Source organism: Desmodus rotundus, chromosome 7 (assembly GCF_022682495.2).
Source record: "Desmodus rotundus isolate HL8 chromosome 7, HLdesRot8A.1, whole genome shotgun sequence".
In the NCBI taxonomy this organism is placed as follows: domain Eukaryota; kingdom Metazoa; phylum Chordata; class Mammalia; order Chiroptera; family Phyllostomidae; genus Desmodus; species Desmodus rotundus.
The window spans coordinates 15,065,774-15,090,136 of record NC_071393.1 but is presented as its reverse complement, the minus strand read 5'-3'; the positions used below and the strand labels follow the sequence as shown (position 1 = coordinate 15,090,136).

Here is a 24,363-nt window from a genome sequence, read left to right as displayed (position 1 = left end):
CGCCACCCTCTCGTCTCCCGGGCAACGAGCCGTAGTTAGATCAGAGTCTCCGCCCCCGCTCCCTGCGCTTCCGCGCTCGTCCACCCATAATGGCTTCCAATCTCGCTCGTGTTCCTGAGCCGTTCGCTGACGAGGACAACGAGACTGCCCAGCAGCAGAGGCCCTCGGTCACATGGAACTTAAGCTTGCCCACGGTCAGTACGGCCGCCATCCAGACGACCCGCAGTTCTGGCAGCTATTCGGCCTCAGCCTTTTTGTGGCGCCATAGGTTCGGCAGCAGACCCGAAATCAACTTAGGGACCCAGCCTCGCATCATCTTCCTGCGCCCGCAGACCTCGCAGCCGCTAGTGCTCTTCAGGTGCGGCCGGGGTGCCCGGAGCGATCGTCAGACACCTCGCGCCCCCGACTCCTCAGCTGGCCCCTGGGGTCCCGGCTGTCTCTCGCAGGGTCCGGCTCTTTCCTAGACCGCAGGAGGGTCGGGATTCCTCACGGCCCAGGGCCCCAGCTCCTTCCCCGTTCAGCTCTTCCCACCGCCGGGAGCCTGAGCCCCCTCAGCACTGACTCCGGGGAAAAACCGGAAATCCCACCTGCAGCCCACACACCCATCAGGCTTAATCTCGCAGGCTTGACATCGCGTAGTCCCGGGGTCCCCAGCGCCCGTGGGGCTGAGCCTTGAACTTCCTTAGAGCCTGGCGAGGCGCAGGTGCCCTCATGCCTGACACCCCTCTCTGCCTCCGTGTTCTCCAGCGGCCCTGGGAAAACTCCAGTGCCTTCAGCTTGGCCTCAGTCTGGCCGAGTCCCTAGAGACCCCAATTTCCCCTCCCCACTTCCATTTCACACCTCCCGCCAGCATCGTCCAGGCTCCCACGGAGGCCTTGCTTTGGAAGGCAGTTTGGTTCAAAATAACCATTTCTTACTTGAAAGGAAGTATTTCCAGTCACTGCCTTTTTTTCCTTCCTTCCCAGGAAGTACTGGTAAATGTGGTGCACCACTCAATCGGTACAGAGTATTTTATGTCTTTAAATATTTGAAATCTTTTTTTTTTTTTTAAAAAAACAGGATTTGGGGCACTTTTGTATGTGACATCTCGATCTCTAAACCAGCCTTTTTCATCACCTCATGCCTTTGGTGTCAGACAATTGTAAATGGGATATCAGGACCGTTTATTTCCAGTAGTTTGTGAATGTAAAAACCGTGGATCCCAATTGGTTGAAAATGAATTAGAATTTTTTTAATCCTTCGAAATGTTTTCTTTTAAAAATTGTGTTTTTTGTTTTATAAAAGTAGTATACAATTATTATAACAAGCTCATACAAGACAATCAATATGAATGACCAGAGACAATCACTGTTAATATTTTGTATATTATTCCAGATCCATTCATATATGTTTTTACTACTACATGCTTACACATTTTGGGGAGGGGGAATGTCACCAAAAAGTTCACTATTTTGTAGCCTGCTTTTCTCACCACTTCATACCCTATCTGTTTTATTCATAACTGCAGAGGATTTTATTGAATGACCTAACCACAGTGCATTCAGTTGCTTCCCTTCTGTACATTTAGTTTCCACATTTTAGAAAGAAAATATGAGCAATTATTTTGAAATGGGCAACAACATTTAAAGGTGCATAATTGCAAAACCACTTTGTGTTGTAACCAAATTATCAAAAAGTGAAAAGTCAGTGCTTGATATTATCCACTGTTGACCAGCTCCTCATTTTGACCAAATCCTTATCTCTGGTTTTACCTGGGTCCATTTCGCTCCACCCCACCCTATCCCATGCCATCTCATCTTCTACCTCCCACCCGCCAGAGTCTCCTCAAACATTGGTCCATCCCATACTTCTCTCACTTTGACATTTTCCAAACCCTTTCCCCTTCAAATTCCCCTATTAACCAACCTAACCTCTGTCCAAACTCTTTAGTTTCTTTTTTCCTGTCTCCTCGCCCCAGAGCCCCCTTAGACCTGGGCTCTGGAGCAAGTACCCCCACCTCAGCTCCCCTCAAATTCAGCCCTTTGAACCCAACCCTACAACCTCTGCTCCTCTTCTTTAAGACCCCGGTTTCCCAGTTCATTCTGCATTTTCGCCTTGAGATGGCTGCTCCAGCGGACTGAGTCCTTGCTGATACTTCTCTTGTGGACTGCTCTTTCTACTTCCTTTTCAGGATGGCTTTTCCTCTCAGCATCCGAGAAGCTACTCCTTTTGCACACATTTTCCACAAGAAGAAACCTAGGCCTCCCTTGCTCCTCTGACAATTATGACAGAGCTGTGCCTCTCCCAAGAAGCCTGTGGAGGCCTCAGCCACAACCCCAGGACTCCATCATATCAGGCTCCAGCCGTCTCAACCTGTACCACCTTCCTCTGCCCCTTTCAGCTTAATGAATTCCAGTGAAGCAGCTGCAACAAAATTTTTACCCAAGAGCCACTTATCTCGGGTGATTATTCGTGACAACCTCAATGCACAACGACTCTATGAGATGGAGGTAAAGTTCTCCCAAGCTTTTGTGTTGTTAGAGGGTGTCAGTGGCTGGGCCCACATTTATGTCCTTCTCACTGATACTTTGGGGGAGATCACAGGTCTTAGAGGTGGTAGGGAGCCATCATGATGCTCTAATGCAAGTCCCAGTTTATAGAGGACACTGAGACTCTGGATTGCTGATTTGCCCAGAGCGTCACAGCTGTTCCTGTGCTGAGGGAGCCTGGGAAAAGGATTTCATGTTTCGGCTCTAGTAACATTTTTTTCCCCCCTCAAAGCACACTATTGCCCTGGCTGGTGTGGCTCAGTTGGTTGGAGGGTTGTCTGGTGGACTAAAAGGTCATGGGTTTGATTCCTGGTCAGGGCACATGACAGGGTGGTGGGTTTGATCCCTGGTCAGGGAGAGTGTGAGAGGGCGACCAATCAATGTTTCTCTCTCTCCCCCTTCCTCTCTCTAAAAGCAATGAAAAAAAAATGTCCTTGGGTGAGGATTTAAAAAAAAAAAAGCCCATTACCTTTCTATTCAGGGAATCCGTGAATGGATTCCTACTATCTCCCATAAAAAGGAGTCTTGGGTCCTAGAGCTTGAAATGGCATCAACACAGTTCAGTCAGTTTTTTCCTTTGGGGCTTATTCCCCATTTTTCATATGAGAATTGAGGATCTTCTAGTTTTTGTTTATGGACGACTAGGGTTTGACCTCGTTGAGCTGCTGCCCCCTTCTTTATTCTGTCGAGCTTCCCTCCATGTTCCAGGGCCACAGCTGGATGGGCCCATGGGATTCCAACATTGAAAAGAGAGGAGGAGGCCTGAGAGATGGTGCCAGACCCTCTTAAGGGCCACAGAGACCAAAAGAAGAGTAGAGGCGTGGTTGTTGCTCCCCCTGCTAAACTTCCAGTGACCTGCTGTGGTAGAAATAGGGTGGACTTGGAGATGGGCAGGCCAGCTTTGTGTGACCCTGGGAAGTCACATTTTTCTCAGTACTCTCTTTTCTCCTTTGTAAAATAGAATCTATTAGGATTCTCTCAGTTGCAGGTAACACAAACCGAAGTTGAACTAGTTCAAGCAAAACAGAGAACCACAAGTTCACGTTATCGAGGATGGGTAGGGTAGGGTCACAATGTTTGGGATGAAAGAAGTCAGGGGCTCCAATACCAATGGATGTGTCTTCCGCTCTCCCTTTTCATCTCCTTTTCTGCTTCTTTCTGCATGTCGGCATCATCATCAGGCTGGCTGGCTGTGGCCTTGCTGGGGAGTGTGGCCACAGGAAACTCTTGCCTGTAGCCCAGAAAGGAACTGGGAGTGCTTTCACTGTTGCTTGAGTTAGACAAATCCTGGAAAAGGACTCCAGTTGGCCCAGATGACCCATCCCGCACCAATGACTGTGGCCAGGTGGTATGGGCCATTTGGACTGGCCCGGGAGAGGTTGGGTCCAACTCCCATAACCAGTGGGTGGGGGAGGTTGCACCTTTGGCAAGTGGGGTGAGTATCTCTGAGATAGTGTAACTGGAAACTCCCAAGTTTTATATGTACCAAAGGGCTGTGCCATCCAGAAGTTCTTTTAAAGCTGAATTGAGCCCTTGTGTATCTTAGGTATTTAACTTTCAGTATGTATTATTTCCCCGTTGAATAGTTCAGGAAACTGAGGCTCAGAGAGATGGAGTCATTAAGGTTACAGAGTGCATCATCGCAGAGCTGCACAGCCGGGTCTGACTGACCGTGGTGCAGGCTGATCTCCCCTAAGGACTGGGACTGTGTTCTTGTGTGTAGACCCCGTGGGCTGCTGAGGGCCCAGCTTGCAGGAACTCAGTAGAGTTGAAGCTTGAGCGGCAGCACGGCAGTGTTTCTGTCTTCTGGTTCTGCTCACTTGAGGGGAAGAGCAACTTTGACTAGCCACTGATTTCTTAGGATCTTAAGGGGGACAGTCAAGATCTAGTGTCTTGGGAATCCTCTGAGCACACTCTGAGAACAATGATGCTGATATCTCTTCTCCTCCCCAGGTGAAAGAGGGCCGTGGCTTTCAACTGGGGATGGTTTTGCCCCTCAGGGGACATTGGCAATGTCTGGAGACATTTTGGGGAGCACAAGTGAGAGTGGGGTGGTGTTACTGACATTTAGGAGGTAGAGGCTAGGGATGCACAGGGCGGCTCCCCACCACAAAGAATTACGTGGCCCCGACCGTCAATAGAGTCAAGGCTGAGAGACCCTGATCCATAGTAAAAATCAAGCTCAAGGTGAAATCACTGGCTTAGGCCAAAAAGCCTGCTGTTACAGGGGTGAGCTATTAGAAAATAGTGATACAAAGCAGCCACTTAACTTCTCAATGGCTGTATCAGCATCATCTCGGGTACATGATAAAAATAGAGATTCCTGGGCCCCATCCAAACCTGACTAAGCTAGAATCTCTGGGATCTGTATTTTTATCAAGTAACTGAAAGGGGTTTGCACTATGCCCTTTAGTGTCCATATTTTCTGCTACCCACCCTCCCTCTTTGTCCTTTGCTCCCAAGATCCAATCAGGCACCAACTCTCTGTGTCAAATAATTATGACAACATTGGCCTTATGGAGCTCTCCTTTGCTTACATCGTACGTATTTTGAGACAATGTCAGTGCTTAGAATCCCCAGGAGAGTTTGTTAAAGGGTGGACTCTCAGGATTACCTCCCGCCTGGTTCTGTTTCAACATGCTCAACACTTCCCAATCCTTCAAAACCCAACCCTCCCCCACAGTTTATAAGCCAAGTCTCCATGGGGCTTTTCTTGCCGCCTCCCTTCTTTGAACTCTAGGCTTTTTAAAGGGATGTGCTTTACCTTGCTTGGAAATATTTGGGCATGTGTCTCATCTCCATGACTATGTTGTAATTTCTGTGAAATCATGCAGCTGATCTTTTTCTTCAAATCCTCTCCACAGCTAGCTCATTGGAATAAATAAGTGAACAAGTATATAAGACAGTGGATGGAACATACAGAGTGTATATAGTCTTATTGGGGACATGGCAAAAATGATATAATAGAAGAAATAACTAGAGTTCAACGTGATGTAGGGGATGTCCCACACAATGTGGGGAAAGCACTAAATGAGTAGTAGGGGATGGTGGTAGGTGTTAGAGAATGGGAAAGGGAAGGAACAAGATGTACCTGTTCCCTACACCCTCCCGCAACTCTTTCTGATCAGTCTTCTAAGAGAGGTGGGAAGGTCAAAATCAGGGTCCTAGGCTGCGTCCTGTCAGAAGGTACCCTAGGAGTTATCTAGCTCGATGCCCACATTTTACAAATAGGGAAACTGAGGTTCCCTGTGAGTCACATTATTGGGTCCAGCTGGTACATCTTCCACCCCCATACCAGCAACACAGATGTCCCTCTTTGTGAAGTAGTTTCTATCCTAACCTCATCTCTTTTTTTTTTTTTTGTAAGATTAAAGCTACAGAAAAGACCAAGAAAAAGATGAGCCACTTGCATGACCACCTGAAAAAAAAGTTCATGATGGACCAGATCAGGAAGCTGGGGCGCTGGAAACGGGAATCCCTGAACATCCGGCAGCACCTGGACAGCTCCCGTGTAGCGAAGTCGCTGTATTCTAGCAAGAAAGCCAGCCACTCTACTCAAGGCCGACGATCTACCCCAGGACCATGACACATTCGGCTGACGGGAGGAGAAGATGTAGGAGCTACCGGCTAACACCATCGTAGAACAATAAACGGAGACCAGCAGGCAGTGGAGCACAAAACCCCCTGCAATTTGGATATTTCTTGCCCTGCCCCATTCCTTCTGTTCTGGTAAAGGAGACCCTGATAGTCCCCTAGCTGCCTAAGTGGAGGGGGCTTAACTGAGCCAGCGTTCATGGTTAAAGCAAAGATTGGCCTTCAGTACCCACGTCTGAAGTGAAATGCCAGGCCAGGTGCACTGGGCCAATGGTACCTTAGATGGGAAGGGCTCTGTAATGCCGAGCATTCATTCCAGTGGTAAGGAGGTCGGGGTGGAGCGTCAGATAGGCCTGGGTCAAGTGCTACTTCTCCATCAGCAGTGTGACTTTGTAAACTCTCTGAACCTCTGTTTCCTTATCCGAGAGAATGGGGGAGTGGCGAGGGACGACCTCCAAGAACTGGTCACACTGGACTACCTCCAAGTGCCTGGCCCAGGGCCCATCATTTCCAACGGCTCTCATCACGATGGCTTCACATGGCTTCCAAGCTTTCCAGTCCCCATTCCCTGGCCTGCCTGCTGTCCCCACTGTACCCCGATAGTTCCCCACATTGTGCCTTTACTTGCACAGGTCCCTTCTCTAGAATGCCTTTTTATTGTCCCCAAGGCTCTCAGGAAATTCATCCTTTAAGGCTCATCTCAATGCTGTTCCCCTGTAAAGCTTCTCTGATCTTGCCTACCCCTGTCTAAACCACATGGGTTTCCCCTCCCCCTTGAACTTGGATTACCTGTGGTGGCTTCACTCTGCCATGTGTGGTAGCTGTGTGGATATTTGTCCCAAACTCCTGATTAGATTGTACAGTCTGAGAGCGGGGACCAAAGATCCTCCAAGATCCAGTTCAGGCCTCTTCTGTGACATTTCCCCCCACCTGGTCCCAATAGAAAAGGCCACTCCTTCCTGTGCCCACACTTCTGCCTGCACCAAGCATGTGGTCGGCCATTTCTTGTTTGCTCCCTGTTTCCCTTACCACACTGTGAATGTCTTAATGGCATCTCTGTAACCTCAGTGCCTAGTAAACAGGGTAGTCAATGTTTTCGGAATAAATTACTATCTTACTCCTTTTTCTGTTACAGCTTCAGCACAGTGCACAGAGTAAGAGCCTGGTACATATTTTTCAAGTTAACCAAGTCCCCTCACTTTACAGATGAGGAAACAGAGGCCCAGAGAGGCGACCTGACTTGCCCAAGGTCACAGCAAGTTAGTGGCAGAGAACTAGAAACAGGCTTTCCGACTACTGTGGAGTGGTCATTCTGCATCGCCACAGCTGCTAGGTAAGGACCTCAGTCCTCTTGGTGGCTTTCAGAAGTGTTCCGTTCCCTGTCCTCATGCTCATTACGCCCTTTCAGCACTGCTGCCTGGCCATTGGGCAGGCTTTCCTCTGAGCTCGGGCTCGGTGATCCCCGGCTATGGGACCAGAAGGGACGGGAGCCAGGTGTTCTGATGTTTCTATTTCCCCCCAAAGGGTCCTCCTTTGAGAACTGGAGCATGCTACTCTTCAGCGGGAGCCAAAACAGTCTTTTTCTAGGTTCTCGTCTGTTTTCTTGGCTGAGCACAACTGATTAGAATAATTGATTTTAAATACTTAAATCTTGTTATACAAGCAACTTGACCATATTTGTCTCCCCCCCCCCCGCCCCCCGAAAGCTTCTATTAGATTAACCATTGCTAGCATTTTGGTATATTTCTTCTATTTGATGTATTTGTTTCATTTCAACAACAGTCTTTTTCCTTGACACAGTACCTAGAAGGGAAAGGTTTGGAGATCCTTAAGTCTTCAGGGGGCTTGCAGGGCAGGCCGGGCCCTGGTTTCTCCAAACGCTCCCCAGGAACTCTCTATCTCCTGGATCTCCTAGGCCTCTCCGAGCCTTGTGCTCATCTAGCCGCCAGCCACATGCACCCTTCTTCCCTGGATGGCTGGCCTTAGCTAAGGGTCTTTGCATCTCATGCTGTGGTCCAAAGGACTGGGGACCCCGGGGAGTTGAGTGGGTGGGGAGTTGGTATGTCAACCTAATGAGCCACTTTATAAGCCACTAAGTAATTCCTGCTTGTGTGGACTTAGTCTCCCCCCTTTTGCGTTAAAACCCAGAGGGGGTTGTATTTGAGTAAGGAACGAGAAGTGATGCAGTTCCGGAGAGGCCACTTCATTACTGGGCGTGAAAAGGATGAGCGGTAAGGAAAATCAATGAGGGAAGAATGGAGGGGTGTTTGATGGGAAGATAATGTTCAAGAAATAGAGTCTTGAGGCTCGAGGGGTTGAGATTCTTCGGTGGATACCTACCCACACCCGGGTCTCTTGGTTTAAATGAAACTTTACCTGGAAGCCCATTCAACTAATCAAAACCATCAGCATATTCATATTTATTGAACACTCATGTGCAAGGCACAGCTCTTTTTAAATATGATTTATTGAATCCTTCCAACAACAAAGTAGTAATTTTATTTTCCCCGGTTTATAGGTCAGAAACTGAGGCTCGGAGGCTAAGAATCCTGCCTAAGGTGGCTAATAAGTAAAAAGCCCACCTCAAGCCTGTCTCACTCCAAAGACTTTCTAGCAACCATGTGGTCGGCTCCCTATCCGTATCACTCTAGTTGGAAGTAGAAGGCCTGGGGCCTGGAGGCCCCTTGAACGTGATTTCACAGATGGTATTGCAGAAACCTCAGCTGTAATGTCAATTACCCGCGGTCAGCTACTTAACAGCTGGACAAAAAACCCAGGTTTTCCTTCTAGGTGGCTAAGAAGAGATTGCCATCCATTCTGGGATAAATAGTCTCTTAGGGAGAGTTAGGGTGGGCTCTCAGAGATGTGGGCAAGGGAAATGGGAAGTGGAAGAATGGGACACAGGAGTCCTGACCACGGCCATCTGTTAGGAAAAGATGCAACCCGGGCCTTTGCCGCGGGGGCCAGGACAGATCCCACAGTGACCACAAGGGGTCAGTAGACGCTTGTGTGCTCGGCTAGGATCCGTGGGAATGCACGTGCCCGGTGTGTCCAAGGTCTGGGAGGGAGGCCAAGTCATTTAACTCCTGAGGACTCCAAACACAAACAAGAGGCAGGGACACATCCTGTCCCAGCCCCTTGTTGACTGGAAAAGTGTTACTCTGGGTACATAAAATTCAGAGCCTGGTCCAGCTGCTGTCTTTGGAGCTCTGCAGGGCTGAGGGAGCAGAGCCAGCACAGGCTTTGCACAGGGATCCCTACCTGCTCCAGTAGCTTTTCTCTGGGCTTCAGCTCTCCCACCGGCAACTGGGGTGGTTGCTGGTGGCTGGTCTCTGCACTTCCTTCCAGTTCTCAGGATCCAAGACATGGCACAGAGCTTTGCATACATAATGTTCCCTATATATCTGCTGAGTGGATGAGAGCGACTTCTGCTCTGAGCAAAACCAGTAGGATCCAGGCTTATACAAAATATTCATCCGGGGTGAGTTTTGCTTTACTAATTAATATACCACTTGACAAGGTGATTCCTAATGAAATTCCTTTAGCCTCTCTGCTCACTGGGAGCATTTCAAATGTTCTTTCATTAAAACACTGTCATTCAAATACACATCCCTGCTGGGTTCAGCTGGGTCTCTCATTTGCTGGAAGGACCCCCCACTCAGGAGCTTTGTGTGACGGTCTTTCTCAGTTCTCCTTGTGGCTCACCACCACTTCATTTAGCATTTATTGAGCTCTTCATATGGACCAGCCACTCCTGTACCTGGAAATCACCTGTGAAGAAACCTGACTCAAATCCCCTGCCCTCGTGGAGCTTACACTTGAGCAGTCCGTAGGGACAAATAATGAATCAGATTTAAAACTCTGGCCGTTGGTGGCTGGTGCCTCTTTTGGGCTTCACAAGAATATGTTTCACATTTGCCTTGCTCAACCCTTCGGCCACTGGAAATGCTACCCACAAGCCTTGAGGGCCCCGTGTGTCCTCATTCCCGCTGCTGCAGTGAGGTTTTATTTCTGTGCGCGGGCCCTGCAATCAGATGGCTGAGTTTGACGCTCAGCTCTGCCTCTCAGGGGAAGTCATTTCACCTTCTCACAGCTTCCGCTTCCTTGATTGAAAGCCAGGAATAATTGTAGTACCTACCCCACAGGCTTGTTCTCAGAACTCTGTGAGCCAATGTGCATCAGGAATTGGCTCGAGGCCTGGCGCCTCAGGGGGGTAAATGTGAAGTGGGTTGTCAGGACAGTCGTAATTGTGCTGTACTTGGAATTGGTGTGTAAACCTCTACACATAGCCTGGTGCGGGACCGTGAGCCCCAGAATAAAGACCTCAGCTCTAAGACCCTGGGCAACATACACCCCATCTCTGGGCCTGGGTGGATTTCTCTGTTTCCTCCTATTTCAGCTAATCCCTTAGGAGGAGGAAGTTGAACTGAAATACATTCATAGCCTGTTAGGGTCCCCAAGTTAGAGAGTGCCTGTCGGGAACCTGGTCATGGAGCAATGGTCACTGGACACCCAACCAAGCTTTCCTTAGGTAGTTCTAGGAGGCTGAGTGCATCGTCTCTACCAGGAGGAAATGGTCATGGGGAAAAATTGTTCCTTAGCTTTGTTCAGAGGGCCACCTGGGAGGGTCAGATCCTGCGGAACTAGCTTTTCAACCTTGCTTCCCATACTTCTTTCCAGAAGCCAGATCTCATGAATTCTTTCTCTTCTCCAAAGAGGCCCCTCGATTTTTCACCTGGGAACCTTTGATCCTACTGTTCGCACTGCTGGAGATAGAGCCCTCCCATATCTCCGCCTGAGGGAATTCAGCTCATAGCCTTCGGGGCTTGGCTCCTGGTCCACCGTTCTCATTGAGCTTGTCCTGAGGTGAAGTCTTCCCTCCTAGACTGGATCCACTTCATCCATCTCTTACTTCGTGTTGTTGTCATCCACTAACCTGCCTTTGCTCTCTCATTGGACCAGGAGCTCCTGCCAAGCAGGGGCTGAACGAGTTGACAAAAGGGAGGCTTACTACCCCTTTCTTTGTGAAATTTGCATCCTGTACCACCAACCGTATTCTCTGGAGCTTCCAGGTTATTTCCAAGGAGTTTTCTACTTCCTTTTTCCTTCTGTTGTTTTATAGATTCTGCATACTCCATACTCTGTCACAAAGGAATCACTGACTCCCCAGAAAGGTTTTCAAACAAAACTGAATGGTTTCTATCACACCACCAAGAGGGCAAAGCAAAGCTTGCTCACTAACACTCCTCCTGGGGCTGATAGCAGGAATTGTTGAGTTGGATCGATACCGTGTTTTTCACGCTGTTGAATTTATGCACTTTGGGTAGGGTCTGAAAGCCACAGCTCCCACTACGGCCTATTGTCCTAAAGCCAAATGCACTCACCGCACCCCTGGCCCCTAAAGATACGTGAGTTTGAGATCTCCCCAAGGTATTAGAACATAGGTTCCTTTAAAACATTTAACTAGTTTCACCCTGACTGGTGTGGCTCAGTGGGTTGGGTGTCATCTTGAAAAACCAAAGGGTCGTCAGTTTGATTCTCATTCAGGGCACATCCTGGATCGCAGGCCGGTCCCCAGTTTGGGGAATGCAAGAGGCAACTGGTAGATGTTTTTCTCCCTCTCTTTTCCCCTCCCTTTCCCTCACTCTAAAAATAAAGAAAATCTTTTAAAAATACTCAACTAGTTTCTAAAACTTTTAAATTGTAATACCTGCACTATATACAAAACTGAAGTATAAACGGTATATAATGACAGGAGAAATCCCCTCTTCCACTTCTCCGGGGCCACCGTGTTCATAGTTTCTATTCATCTTCCAGAAACGTTCTAAGAGCACAGGTCCTTGATGAAATTTATGGTCTTCATAGATTGTATGTAAAATTTTAAGTGTAAGTGCTGGTTTGTATATCCTCTAAGTTTCATAATAATATTAAAGGGGTCCATGATCCCTCACCTATTTTGAACCACTGACTTTGAGACTTCCTGCTGGGAGTTTTTGACTAGCACCCAGGTGTGCTGCTCATTTTTCTTGAGACCCCACTGAAATAAATACAGAGAGCATTCGAAAAGTCTTTGACAGCAAAGAGAACTACAATGAAGACTTTACTCAACAAATATTCATTAGGTTCATGCCACATGCCAAGTCTTCTTCTAGGCCCAGATGATAGAGCAGTGAAAGAAATTAACAAATTCCTGCCATCCTGGAGCTTACGTTCTAATAGGAGGAGACAGAAATAAACCAAAGAAATCATTTAGACGGTGACAAATGCTGTGGAGAAAAAGAGAACAATTAGGAGGACTTGTGAAGGTCAAGTTGGGGTGTTTCCATTTTAAATAAAGACAGATCACTTATGGATGAGCGATTTCAACAAGCCCTTGGAAATATGGAAAGAGGATGTGAGCGCTTGATGAATAAAACAGGTGGAAGCAGCAGCTGGGAACACTCTCTCAGCCAACTAAAGAGGAGGTGGGAGCCAGCTGGCTTGAAAGAACCCAGGGAGCCTTTGGGCTCAAAGTCAACAGATTATGGGAGAGGGTAGGAGGGAGAACAGGGAACTAAAATAGGGGATTTTATTACTAAAACTGGTTGGTGAGTCCTAGGGTGAGTCTTGTATTGTTATTTGTATGCCCTACACATATTTTACAATGCTCCTTTGTATCTACGCAGTATATAATAAATATAGACTCACACACAACCTGGGGCAGGGAAGGAGGGCAAACTGCTCCAACCCACTGCCCTACCCCTCTCTACACTCAAATTTGCAAAGTACAGGTAACATATTTCCCAAGCAGAAAAAGTATGGCTCTTCTTTAAAGTGATTGAACTAAATATCCGAGGTCAGCTAGGGCTTACAGCATGGATGTTGGCACCACAGAACTGAGCCCTCCTTATTCTGGTAGTTAGGACCCCCCACACAGAGCTTAGGGGAGCGTCTGCACTTCCTGTTTCTAGGATCTTCCAGTCTGTTCAGCTCCTGCCATCACTTCTTATAGACGTGGTCCCTGCACAGGCAGTCTTGTCTCAAGCAAGATCAGGCATAATCCCTGGGTAAGGGGAAGGTATAAGACACGTCGGATGAACACAGGGGAGCCTGCCTGCCCAGAGGTCTAGAGCTGCGAGGGCCTGGGCAGAAGCCCAATCTCCAACCTTTCTACTTGTATTTCTGATTGTGGTAACCATCGACCTGCCTTTTTAGGATGGATTCTTAATCAGTGATGTTTAACATTTTCTAGGATCAGACTCCTTTGGGAATCCCATGAAACCTATGCACAGACACGTAAAACTCTGCAGACTATTGCAGAAGCATCACAGACCACCAGCCAAGATGACCAGGGATGTCCATGAGGTCCAAGTTAAGAATCTGCTCTTAGACAACATTTCTGTATTTGTTTACACAGAGCCTGAACTATGCCGCCGCTTGCGGTGCCCTGGCACGAAGCGGAGGCCAGCTGGCCCACGAGGTGGAGGCGGCGGTGGCTTCGAGCCACTAAGTCCGGTCGCCGCGGGAAGGATCCACAGACAGGTAATGGCTGCCTTGGGGGGCGGTGGGCGTCCTCCTCCGCGTTTAGCGTCATCGGGCCGGGCCCCCGAGCTTCGGGCGCATTTATTGGTTTGTGAGCGCGGCACCTGCTCTCCGCCTACCCCGCACCTCCGCTTTCCTGGGTTTCGGGAGCGAACTCCTCCTGGACCCAGGCCCGCGAGCAGAGGCGGCGCTGGGAGAGGCTGCGCTGGGAGCCGGCGGGCCCCGCATTCATCATTGTTCCCCCGGCGCCTGGCACGGGTTGGGGCGCGGGCAGGGATGGTGGCCTGAAGCGCGCCGTCGCTTCCCAGTCGCCCGCCCACCCGGCTCTCGGCCCCACAGGTGTTCCACGGGCGCCTTCCAAGTGCCGGCCTCCGAGCCCGGCGCTGGCGACGCCGGAGAGGGCCCGCCCGCCGAGCGCGACGAGGCAACAGCCAGCAGACGCAAGCGGCGCAGGGGGCACGGGACAGCGGAGGGGCCCGCACGCGCCCACGCCCCGCGCCGCGCGGCCCTGGGGCCCCGGCCCCGCCCGCGGCCCCGCCTCCCGCCGCCCCCTCCCCCCGGCTCGGCCGCGCTCCGGTCCGCTGGCTCTATGGGGAAAGCGGCCGCTCTGTGCCGAGGCGGCGGCTGTGGCGGCCGCTCCCGCGGGCTCTCGTCTCTGTTCACGGTTGTTCCCTGTCTGTCGTGCCACACGGCGGCACCCAGCATGAACGCTTCCACGCCCGGCTCCGGAGTGGAGCCGAAGCCTCAGCCCCAGCCGGTGCCTGTGCCGGAGCGGGAGTCGGCGTCCGAACAGGTGTCGGAGCCAGTTTCGGAGCTGGTACCGAGATCGCAGGCTGGGTCCCAGAAGACGTCTTCTCCTAGGCCGGGGCACAAACCGGAATCTGAACTGCTGCTGGGGCCGGGGCCGGGGCCGGGGCCGGGGCCGGGGCCGGGGTCGGGGTCAGGGCCCGGGCAAGAGTTCGCCTCAAGTGCAGGGGCAGTCCACTTCACCAAGGCCTCATCGGAACAGTCGCCGGCTCTGGGGCCAGGAGTGGGGAGCATGCCCTTTACCAGACCCGAGTCAGGGTCGCAGCCGGTGTCAAAGCCCCCACCTCCTCTGCGACCTGGACAGGTGAGGATGCCTTTGGGAGTTTCAGTGTCAGGAACCGGCACGACCTCCACCATCCCAATGGCCTTGCTGCCTCTGGACAGCTTCAAGGGCTGGCTCCTCAAGTGGACCAACTACCTGAAGGGCTACCAGCGCCGCTGGTTCGTGCTCAGCAACGGGCTGCTGTCTTACTACAGGTATGAAAGTGCCACCGTGGGGCACCTGAGTTTGGAGGAGGATGATGATGCTGTAGGGATGGTGACAGAGGGCATTTGGGGTCAGAGGACACCACTAGTAGCCTAGGGATGTTTGGGAACATGCACTCAAGCAGAAGTAGTGCCTTCAGCGAACCTCCCAGGGCTGCGTGCCCTGACCTCTGGCAGGGGAGTCCCCTGTGGACATGACTTCCGGCAAGCCAAGTGCATTTCAGGTGTGAGCGGAAAGGTGGAGTGTGGGAGTGATCTGGTGCCTCAGGTCCCCTCTGGTGTTGGTAATTGTGGGACCTGGGACCCCCAGCCAGAGTCAGCCCCACAGAGTCCTTGATTCAGGAGCTTTCTGGTTCAGGAGCTAAGATCAGTGTATTAGGGATTGAGGGAGACTCTAACCTTGTTCAGTCCTTGGGGCCCATTCATGGTTACCTCCTCAGTTGGTCACTCTCCCACCTTTCCTGATGCCTGCTAGTTGCCACGTCTTGGGCTGGGCACAACAGACTCACACTCACAGATGTATGAGACACAGCTCCCGCCCTTGGAGAGCCCATCTTGGCATTCTGCGGAGACTCAGGAAGCAGCTTGCTGTGGCCTTCCTTATTCCAGAAGCCACATGGGATTCAAAATTGTTTAGTGGTGGGATATAGCGAACCCTGTCTGCGCACTGACATGGTTGGAAAGAGAAAGATACTGAAGGCTTTCTCTCCTTTTTTACTATTGCCTTGGTATGTTTTCTGGTGATGGTTGGTTTAAACTTTGAGATCTCAGGTCACTCTGTATACTGTTGATTCTCAAACCTGGGAGAGCACCAGACCTCCCTGAAGGGCTTGTTGAAACACCACGTGCTGCCCCACCCCTCCTCGCACCTGCAGGGTTTCTGACGAAGTGGATCTAGGAGGCACCTTAGCTTGGGCATTTCTACGAGTTCCCAGGTGAGGCTGCTTCCAGCCACAGTCCGAGAAGCACTGCTCCGTTGTCAGTGCAAACAGGAGGGCCCTGCCTTGCTGTGTGCTCACATCACTTGGCCAGGCAGTATCCCTTCCGGCCACCCAGCATAGGACTTAATATGGTCTTTTCTAGACTTTTTGGAACATAGCTTCTAGAGGATGGTTGAGTGCCCCAGAGAATTTGGGAACTCCACTGAACTTAAGTGATGGCTCCCATTCCAAAATGGGGATCACCTGGCTTTAAGTCCGGGCAGGGGAGAAAGCCGACATGTGCTTCTAATATTCCCTTCTCGTGCGGTGTATTGAGGCCCCTCAGCCCACTCAGCTGTGCCAATCAATACACATCACACAGAACATGGCGTCCTTGGAGTTAGGCAGCGGAGCAGAGAGATCCTTTTCCAAGCGGTGTTTTTATCCCATTTATCATACCGTCAGGTAAGGCAGCATTTTACCGACATGCAATGATAGGGATCATCAGTGATTTGGTACAAATATCACTTTGTTTTCTTAAAGGCAAGGGATGTAACACATAGGGCATGTCGGTTGTGGACCACTCACAGTGACACTGTCAGGTGGCTCCAGGATTGTCCTGTTGTACAAATGAGGGGTTCTGAGGCTTAACAGGGAGACAGTCGGTGCTGGAGAGAGATGCTGATCTGGGCCTTTTGCACTCCGAAGTCTGAGCCTGTTCCAAATGCCCACGCATCCTTGAGTTCAGCATCTCTGAGTTATCTGAATTGTACCAGGTACTGCTAACCTAGAGGAGTCAAGGTAATGTTTACGAGTACAGGGTCCCACAGTGGCAGGAAGTTCTAGTGGAAGGAAACCCTGACCTCATGCATTTGTTTGATTTTAATTGGAAGAGCAAAGATGTCCCATCTTCTTTTCTTAAAATGGCTTATACATGCATACCTCATTTTATTGTGCTTTGCATTATTGCACTTCACAGGTGTTGCATATTCTTGTTTTGTTTTATTTTCAGAGTACATTTATTAAAGCTGGGGACAGTGATAGGCTAGAGGGAGCAACAGCGGAGAGCCTAGGCGGGGCTGCTTTGGCTCACTGGAAAGAGAAAAGGGGCCTAGGAGACAGGTTCGGGGGGTTAGCCCGGGAGATGTTGTGTTTGTTAAAAATTGAAGGCAAGACCCCCCATCAGCTAAAAGATGATGACTCACTTCATCGTGATACGCATTTTATTGTGGAGCCACACCTGTGCTATCTCTGGTGTATGCTGTATAGGCAGTTGGCACTTAAGGTAGTTTCAAATGTGCACATTCTCTCTCTGGGTACCTAAGAAAACTTCTTATTGCTTGTTGATAAGGTTGTGGGGACAAATACTGGTCCGGGGGGAGGAGGGCATGGGAACAAGTTTCCTGCGCGTGTGAGCTTGCACAGTTCAGCTCTTTGGTTTCCAGTCTGGACATTTGTAGGTTCTAAGGTGGACAGAATTGTTGCTTGACTCCCCTGGGTGGGATGAACGATTCCGAACATTTGTGCTGCCCCATGCTCTCATTTAGTCCCATGTAAGACAGGCCATGAAGATGTCCTCATTCCCATTTTATAAGAAGGGAAACTGAGGCTGAATGAATGGACTTCAGTGGCTTACTCAGAGGCACCCAGCTTGCAGGCTGTGCCTGAATGCTACAGATGAGTAAGTCTCTGTGTGCAGAAAAGACACTTTGAAGTAAGTGGAGGCAGAATTACTACTTTTTCCCATGTACTCCAATTTTGCCTTCTAGAAAACACTTTTGTCTGCCCCTTCTTGTGCCTCTCAGCACTTTAGATGCTTGTCACCACTTTCTGGCCCCTGCTTCTGATCCTGCCTCCTGGGGTCAAGGACGGAGTGCCCTCCAGGCCTGTCACTCAGAACTGACAGCAGCAGGGTGGGTTATCCAGGGCCACGTCTGTGTGCCCTGCACCACACATGCGCGCTCTCTCTTCCCATGCTCCCCAGACCTCCAGCTCGTGGTAGCTCTCCAAGTGCGTGTGGTTGGAATAGAGGCAAGATTCAGGTGCTTGTGAGCTAGAACAGAGGGAAAGAATTTTTATTACCTCTCCTTAGGGGCCAGGCAGAGTCAGTTTACCTGCTGGGGTGATGTGGCTGGTAGAGAAGGAATCAGAGTCATTTCTTTTACAGACTTCCTTTCTGGAAAGACCACTCCAAAATTTTTTCTTCTTCTTCTTCTTCTTCTTTTTTTTTTGTTAACTAAGTGAAGCCTGGTGTTTGGAGAAAATGTGGGCACATATTTCTTGTACTTTCTCTGCGATCCCATCCTCCAACCTGCCCCCACTTTCATCCCAAATCCTACTCACCAGCCCCTTTCTTTCCTTTTTATTGAGTTTTATTTCACCTACATGCAGTTCTAAAAAACCATATTTTTATTTCAACTATCTTTAACTTCATTTAAAAAGCGTATTTTACAGCATATGATTTTGGGGGACTTACTGTGATTGCTTTGTAACAGTTGAGAATGTGAGTACCACTTTTTATTTGTGCACTTTCCTCTTGGTGGGCGACTACAACATTTCTTGGACACGTGAAGGAATTTCTCTTGGGTGAAATTGCTGGGATGTAGACAATGTGAATGTTCGCCTCACGTTCACCAAACTGTTTTCCAAAGCGTTTGTACCAATTTGTACTCCCAGCTGCGATTAATAAGAGGTTTCTGTGGATCTGTATTCTTTGCAAAACTTGATATTGTCAGCATTGACTTTAATCAAATGGGTATGCTATGGCGTCTCCCAGTCTTGATCTGCATTTCAGTTCCCATTATTTTTATCTTAATAGAAAAACCATGGGGGGTTTGGATTAGACTTTCTCCATTGACTGTGGCTTCCTAGGGTTCTTCTGCCCTGGATTTTGCTTGAGAAGCTCATTTGTTCACTTAAGCTTATTCTAAGGGAGAAAATACATAATGCTAAACAGCTGGGCTTAGTAACGTTTATATTATCAGGAATAAAAAATGCTTTTTGTAAATATTGTCACATATAGAAAGAATTTCTGGGAAGTATGGGTAATTGTTAGCAGGCTTTTATTTTTCCAACATTGTGGTAGGAACATAAATAAATAAATAAATAAATAAATAAATAAATAAATAAATACAGGAGATGAGGTTCTTATCCTATTGCTTGGCATCCTTAATCACACATCTATTTGGGTCCCAACAAGGAGAATATGGTTTTGTGCTCAGTTTTCTTTTTTTGTGGGGGTGGTGTTAGCTCACATTAAAAAAATTCATTCCCCAGTTCTGATCTCACAGGAAACATGAAATTAAAATATTTCATGAAATTAAAAAAATACTTGAAATATGAAATTTCATAACTACATGAAATTAGGAAAAAAATAATAAATGATGTGGAATTTTCAAAGGTGTTTGGCTTCAGCAAGTCCTTTAGGAGATAGTGTGCCAGGCATTAGCTTTATGCATATTAATGACAAAAGTGATTCGGTTAAGCAAAATTCTGTTTTGTTGTATACCAGTTGCCTGTTTGGTGACATTCTAAATGACATTTGTGCACCAGGGAAAGGTTTCAAACAGAAACATTTGTTGTTCAGACTGATCTACGGGTGGGAATGGCTAAGCCAGTTAGCAAGGAAGGCCTCAAAGAAACTGGTCCGGGTCTCTAAGAAAGAAGGCTGCAGTCAAGTGAAAATGCACTTGGAAAGTCCTCTGGCTAAGGAAGGCCACTGAACGTTTGGTGACCTGGACCCTTTTTGGGGTGTTGGCTAGGTAACAGAAGATGTCACACCCAGACATCTTCGCCTCTGGGACAGATCGTGTACTCATTCCTCCAGGGAGGCCAACCCTCAAAGGCAAACTCTCATGGGGACTGGGCCCCAGGGAATGGGGTTTTCAATGTCACTGTAGGTAATCCTTGAAGGATGGAGATGGAAAAAGACTATCCAGTTGCAAAGTGTCCCTGAAAATGTGAAGTTGGGAGTTAACACGTCTGCGGGTTAAGCCGTTGGGGTCTCCACCCTAGAAGGGGCCTTATTATAGTGCATTCAGCTTTAATTTGAAATATCATTCGGTGTTTTATACCCCGAGACCATTAGGAGGCTGAAAAGGAGCGCACAGGTTGATAATATGTAAGCATTTGTTTGAAGGCCATTAGCATATAGCACAAGCGTGTTGCAGAGTCCTGAGTGGATTAGCAGCGTGTTTTGAAGGAGCACGATGCACAACAATGTCCTTAGCAAGGTCTAGTGACACAAATTGTAGTTCCCCCTCACAAAACCTGCTCTTCCTCCTAACTTTCCTTTCTATGAATAGCTGAAAACCTCTGAGTCATGCTTGCTGCCTCCTCCCTTCCTCATCCCACATCAAATGGAATCGACACACCCTGCTTCGTCTCTCTCCCTTGGTCCCTCCTCTCCATTCCTAGTGTCACATCATGGTTCAGGTCCGCCTTCTGCTTCACTGGTGTCCCAGCTTCCAGCTTCTGCCCTGGACAGTAGCACCCCGCTGTGGTGCCTGCTCCCTACCGATAGCCCTGGAGTCAGCTGCCTTGTCTTTTCCAGGATTCTCTTTCGGTAGTTCTGTGCCCTGTGTTAGCAGTTCCCTGGTTTGGATTTCTCCCATTTGAAATACCCGCCGTGGCCCCTGACTGATCCAAGGACCACTGCGAGTTGACAGGGAGTGTATGTGGGCATCTCTGCAGACAGCCCTGTGTCAAAGGGACACCATGGCCCAGTTCTTGGCATCTTTGTGTTGGGCATAGAGCCTAGCATGGTGCTTTGCCACTGATAAGCCCTCAGTGGCTTGGTTCATCTGAATGGTTGAGTGAGTGAATGAGAGTTGCCTGGGATTCTGTGGGATTTCAAAAAGCCAAGGATGTTAGCGCAAGTTTGGTTTTTCTTAATGTTTTCAATTTCCAAAACTTGTTTGCTGAAGTAAGGTGGGGAAGATTAATAATTGGAGATTGCTGGCTTAAGCCAGGAGGGCTGAAAAAGTGACAGTTATAAAAATGCAGATCATCTGGATGTTCTATGTTGACAGAACCTGAATGTGTTGAAATAGCCTCCTCTGGGAAACAACCTATATCTGTGGTCCTCACTTGTATTTACCTGGCATTGCGCGAGGTCACGCTGTCTATATAACTAGAATGATGTCACGTTGAAAGTGTGGCAGTGGCTGGAGGAATGGGGAGGGAAGGTAAAGCTTTTAAAAGGGCTTTTCACAGCCGCATAGCTCTTTAACTGGTTTCAGGTGTGCTTGATGGTTTGTCTTGCACACGTGAAGTATTCAAGACCCTGCGGGAAGCAGGCCACGGGTCAGAGGTGAGGCCTCCACTCTGTGTTAGATCCAATTGGCTAATAGGCCCTCACATCTCCGGGATTCTCTGCAGGTGTCAAAGTGATTTCTAGTTTGCAGTTTTGGTGAGGAGTGCAGGCTCTTCCTTGTTTTTCTGTTAAGTGGAAGAAGAAGTGGGAGGTCATGGGCAGCACCAGGACTCAAAAAGCCTTCTGACTTAGCCTGTGCCAAGATGTCTACCCACCACATGTCGTGGAGACCCCTCACTGGGGTCTTGTGTCGAGGTCTCTGAGACTAACTCCAGGTCTGATGACCACTAGGACTCCAGGACTCACCCGTTAAATCGTGCTCACGGCTGTGCTTTATGGCAGCAAAGCACAATTAACAAAGGGAAGGTAGGCCCAGGGTGAAGTCTGGGGAAAGGTGCTGGCTTCCAGGGGTCCTTCGCCATTATAGCCACACAGGGGACACTAATTCCTCCAGCAACAAGTTGTGACAACACAGGTGAAATGTTGCCCACCGGGGATGATTGTTAGAGACTCAGTGCCCAGGGTTTTCCCTGGGAGCTGGTCACATGGGCACCCTCAGGCACGTTGCCAAAGTTCAGACTCCCAGAGGGAAAGCCGGTGTTCAGCACAGCCCGCACTGTATAAGCAGTTAGGTGCAGTCAGCCACCCTTACCAGTTAGGGAAGGGGGGTGCTCTCCAAATCCAGACTCCCAGACTCCAGCCAAGGGCCAGCCTTGGACACGGGCCTTTCGAAGGATGAGCAGTGTCAGGCCCGCTGCATTAATTCTTTTCTGCCCACGTCTGAGCTTCCTCTTTGCAGATTTCAGTGATATCCGTCAGGGGTAAGGGCCAGTCCTCACTGTGGTTCAAGGTAAGAGAGGAGTGCTTACACTTGGCTTTAGGTGGCAGAGTGGCTTCTAGTTTCCTATCAGATGAAGCACATGGCTTTGTAGAATGTCTAAACTGCCGCCGGGTCTGCTGCTGTGTGTGCTGAGGGCCTTCTCTGCGCAGCCTCTGGCCATGTAGTTGGTTTATTGCTTCCGAGATACTTTTCTGATCTCTACCTTCCCCAAAGCTTTTTTTAAAATTGACTTTTGGGGGCAGGGCAGAGAGAGAGAGAGAGAGAGAAAGAGAAAGGGAGGAAGGGGGAGAGAGGGAAAACAAACATCAATTCATTGTTCCACCTACTTGTGCATTCATTGGTTGATTCTTGTATGTATCCTGACCAGGGATTAAATCTGCAACCTTCACTTCTCTGGGTGATTCTCTAACCAACTGAGCTTCCTGGCTTTTGGTGGCTTTGTTTTTGCATATGACTGAGGTATACTTGCCACATGGGCCTCATTTATCTGCATGTACTCTTGTGACTTTGGTAGGATGTCTGGTGTGAGTTCTCTAGCTGCTACTGACCCTTGCACCTTCTTTAGGGAGGGTCTGTTAATCCAAGCTTGGGCCTGCTGAGCAGTCTGGAACGTTGTGACAGCAGGAATACACCAGCTTTGGTTGAATCATTTATTGGGGACCAACAATGTACAAGGCAGTGTGGGAGACAGACCTGCATACCATCATCAACCCAGTGCATGGGAGAGGAAGAACAGGAGGAGGGAAGTCTACATCGGTCCTGGCCATTCAGTAAAAGGCCAGCAGGTTCAGGCCAAGTGCTGTAGGGGAGCTCCCAGGGAGCTGGGTATTCAAGCATATGGCTTTCATGCCTCCTGCAGTCTTCTGGGATGTAGTTGGCAAACTATGTGGATAAAGAAAGCCAGGTCCGTGAAGAGGGTGTAAGGTTCCTTAATCTGCTTATTTCAAGCAGAAGTGGAGGAAATTGAGCCTGTTTCCTGGGCAACTACTCAATACTGACATGTGGGGAGGAGGAGATGGTAGGAAACACTCCGAACAAAATTGAAATTGGCAGCTCGATGTGTGGTGAATCACATACCAGGTGTCGCCACACAGAGATGTGGCTTTAATCACATACATGAAGCAAACTGTCAGTGAGTTTTGGGGTCATGCTGGGTGCTAGGTGCTTTTTTCTTTGAAGTGTGACTCTTCCCCGCGTCTGTTTCCATTTTTAAGAGTTCTCAGAGTTTTGATCACTTAGCTTCACTGCTTGACACCTCATCACGTGCTCAACCATAGCCCTGTGCATTTAATACCGAGTTAACAGCCTTGACTCACACCACTTGATCTGCGTCGCTGAGCCATTGCCTAAACCAAGGAGAGGGCAGATGGCCTTACTGAGCTTGCACAGGGAGCTGCCAGATAGTGTTGTCCTCTGAGGCAGCAGTAGGTGCTGCCTTCCTAAAACATGGCGTGCGGCTTCCCTGGGCTCACCGCTCTCTGCCCTGCTCAGGCAGGCCCCTCTGCCATTTCTCCCCCTCACCCCGCTTCCCCGGGCGTTGATCCTTCTTCTGCCCAACTCACCCTGTTGCCCCTCGGCAAACCACATGCCTTGCACTCTCCCCTCCAGATCTCTGCCCCTGCCACGGTCCTCACCCAGGAGAACCCCTTCTCATCGCTGCAGACATCCTAGCAGGGCGATCTTACTTCCAGGTCACCTCAGCATGGACCTACCTGGACTCCCCTGCAATGAGCTGGGCTGGTAGGACCATCCTTCCTCTGACACTCTTGCGTATTATGATTTGGGTGTGCACCCCCATTGGCTGGGATGTTGGGGGAGCCTCCCCTCATTCTTGGTACCCCACGTGTTACCTTTATTCAGGAGATCCCCTGCCTGGCTCACCTTTCTTCAGGATTGGCTCAGGAGGCTTCATAAGAAGCTAGTTCTGTTCCTTGATGATCAGATGCTTGCCAAACGCTCAAGCAGTTGGCAAGATCGGCTGCCCACGTGTACTAGGTTTATCAGTTATCTATTGTTGTATAACTTTGAGGCTTAAAACAACAAAGATTTTATTATTGCTCGCAGTTTCTGTTGGTTGGGAATTCAGAAAGGGGTTGGCTGGACAGTTCTGGCTCAGGCCCTCTCATGGGGCTGCAGTGAGATGGTGGGAGTGGGATTGGCAGGGGCTGGTGGAGCATCTCTCTGTCTCCACAGAGCCTCCCTGTGCTCTGTCCACGTGGGCTGGCTTGGCCTTCCTTATTGCATGGTGGTGTCAGAACAGCCACACTTACCCGGTGTCTGGCTTTCCTCAGAGTGAGCATCTCAGAAGAATAAGGTGGACATGCACGGACCAGAGCTGAACCAGAGACCACA

The 24,363-nt window shown here is 49.4% G+C and overlaps 2 protein-coding genes across 3 annotated transcripts in view; both read left to right on the top strand.

Moving 5' to 3' along the window:
* Positions 1-55: 55 nt before the first annotated feature.
* C7H5orf52 (chromosome 7 C5orf52 homolog) lies at positions 56-11,777 on the top strand. The gene is made up of 3 exons (XM_024566969.3): positions 56-358; positions 2,381-2,489; positions 5,896-11,777. Exons 1-3 carry the CDS (start codon positions 90-92, stop codon positions 6,112-6,114), a joined length of 597 nt encoding a protein of 198 aa, XP_024422737.1. The 5' UTR covers positions 56-89; the 3' UTR covers positions 6,115-11,777.
* Positions 11,778-14,229: 2,452 nt separating this feature from the next.
* Positions 14,230-24,363, top strand: part of OSBP2 (oxysterol binding protein 2) — a 117,167-nt gene continuing 107,033 nt past the window's right edge. For both annotated transcript variants that reach the window (XM_045200517.2, XM_045200516.2), the window contains exon 1: positions 14,230-14,927. In XM_045200517.2, coding sequence (XP_045056452.2) covers positions 14,233-14,927 — 695 coding nt within the window. In that variant the 5' untranslated portion in view covers positions 14,230-14,232. The remainder of the gene's footprint in view (positions 14,928-24,363) is intronic.

Bases quoted from the DNA above. Each gene is read 5' to 3' on its own strand.
- C7H5orf52 (XM_024566969.3), top strand. From the start codon at position 90: ATGGCTTCCAATCTCGCTCGTGTTCCTGAGCCGTTCGCTGACGAGGAC. The intron at 359-2,380 runs GTGCGGCCGGGG...TGCCCCTTTCAG, and splicing joins CAGCCGCTAGTGCTCTTCAG to CTTAATGAATTCCAGTGAAG. The intron at 2,490-5,895 runs GTAAAGTTCTCC...TTTTTTTGTAAG, and splicing joins AACGACTCTATGAGATGGAG to ATTAAAGCTACAGAAAAGAC.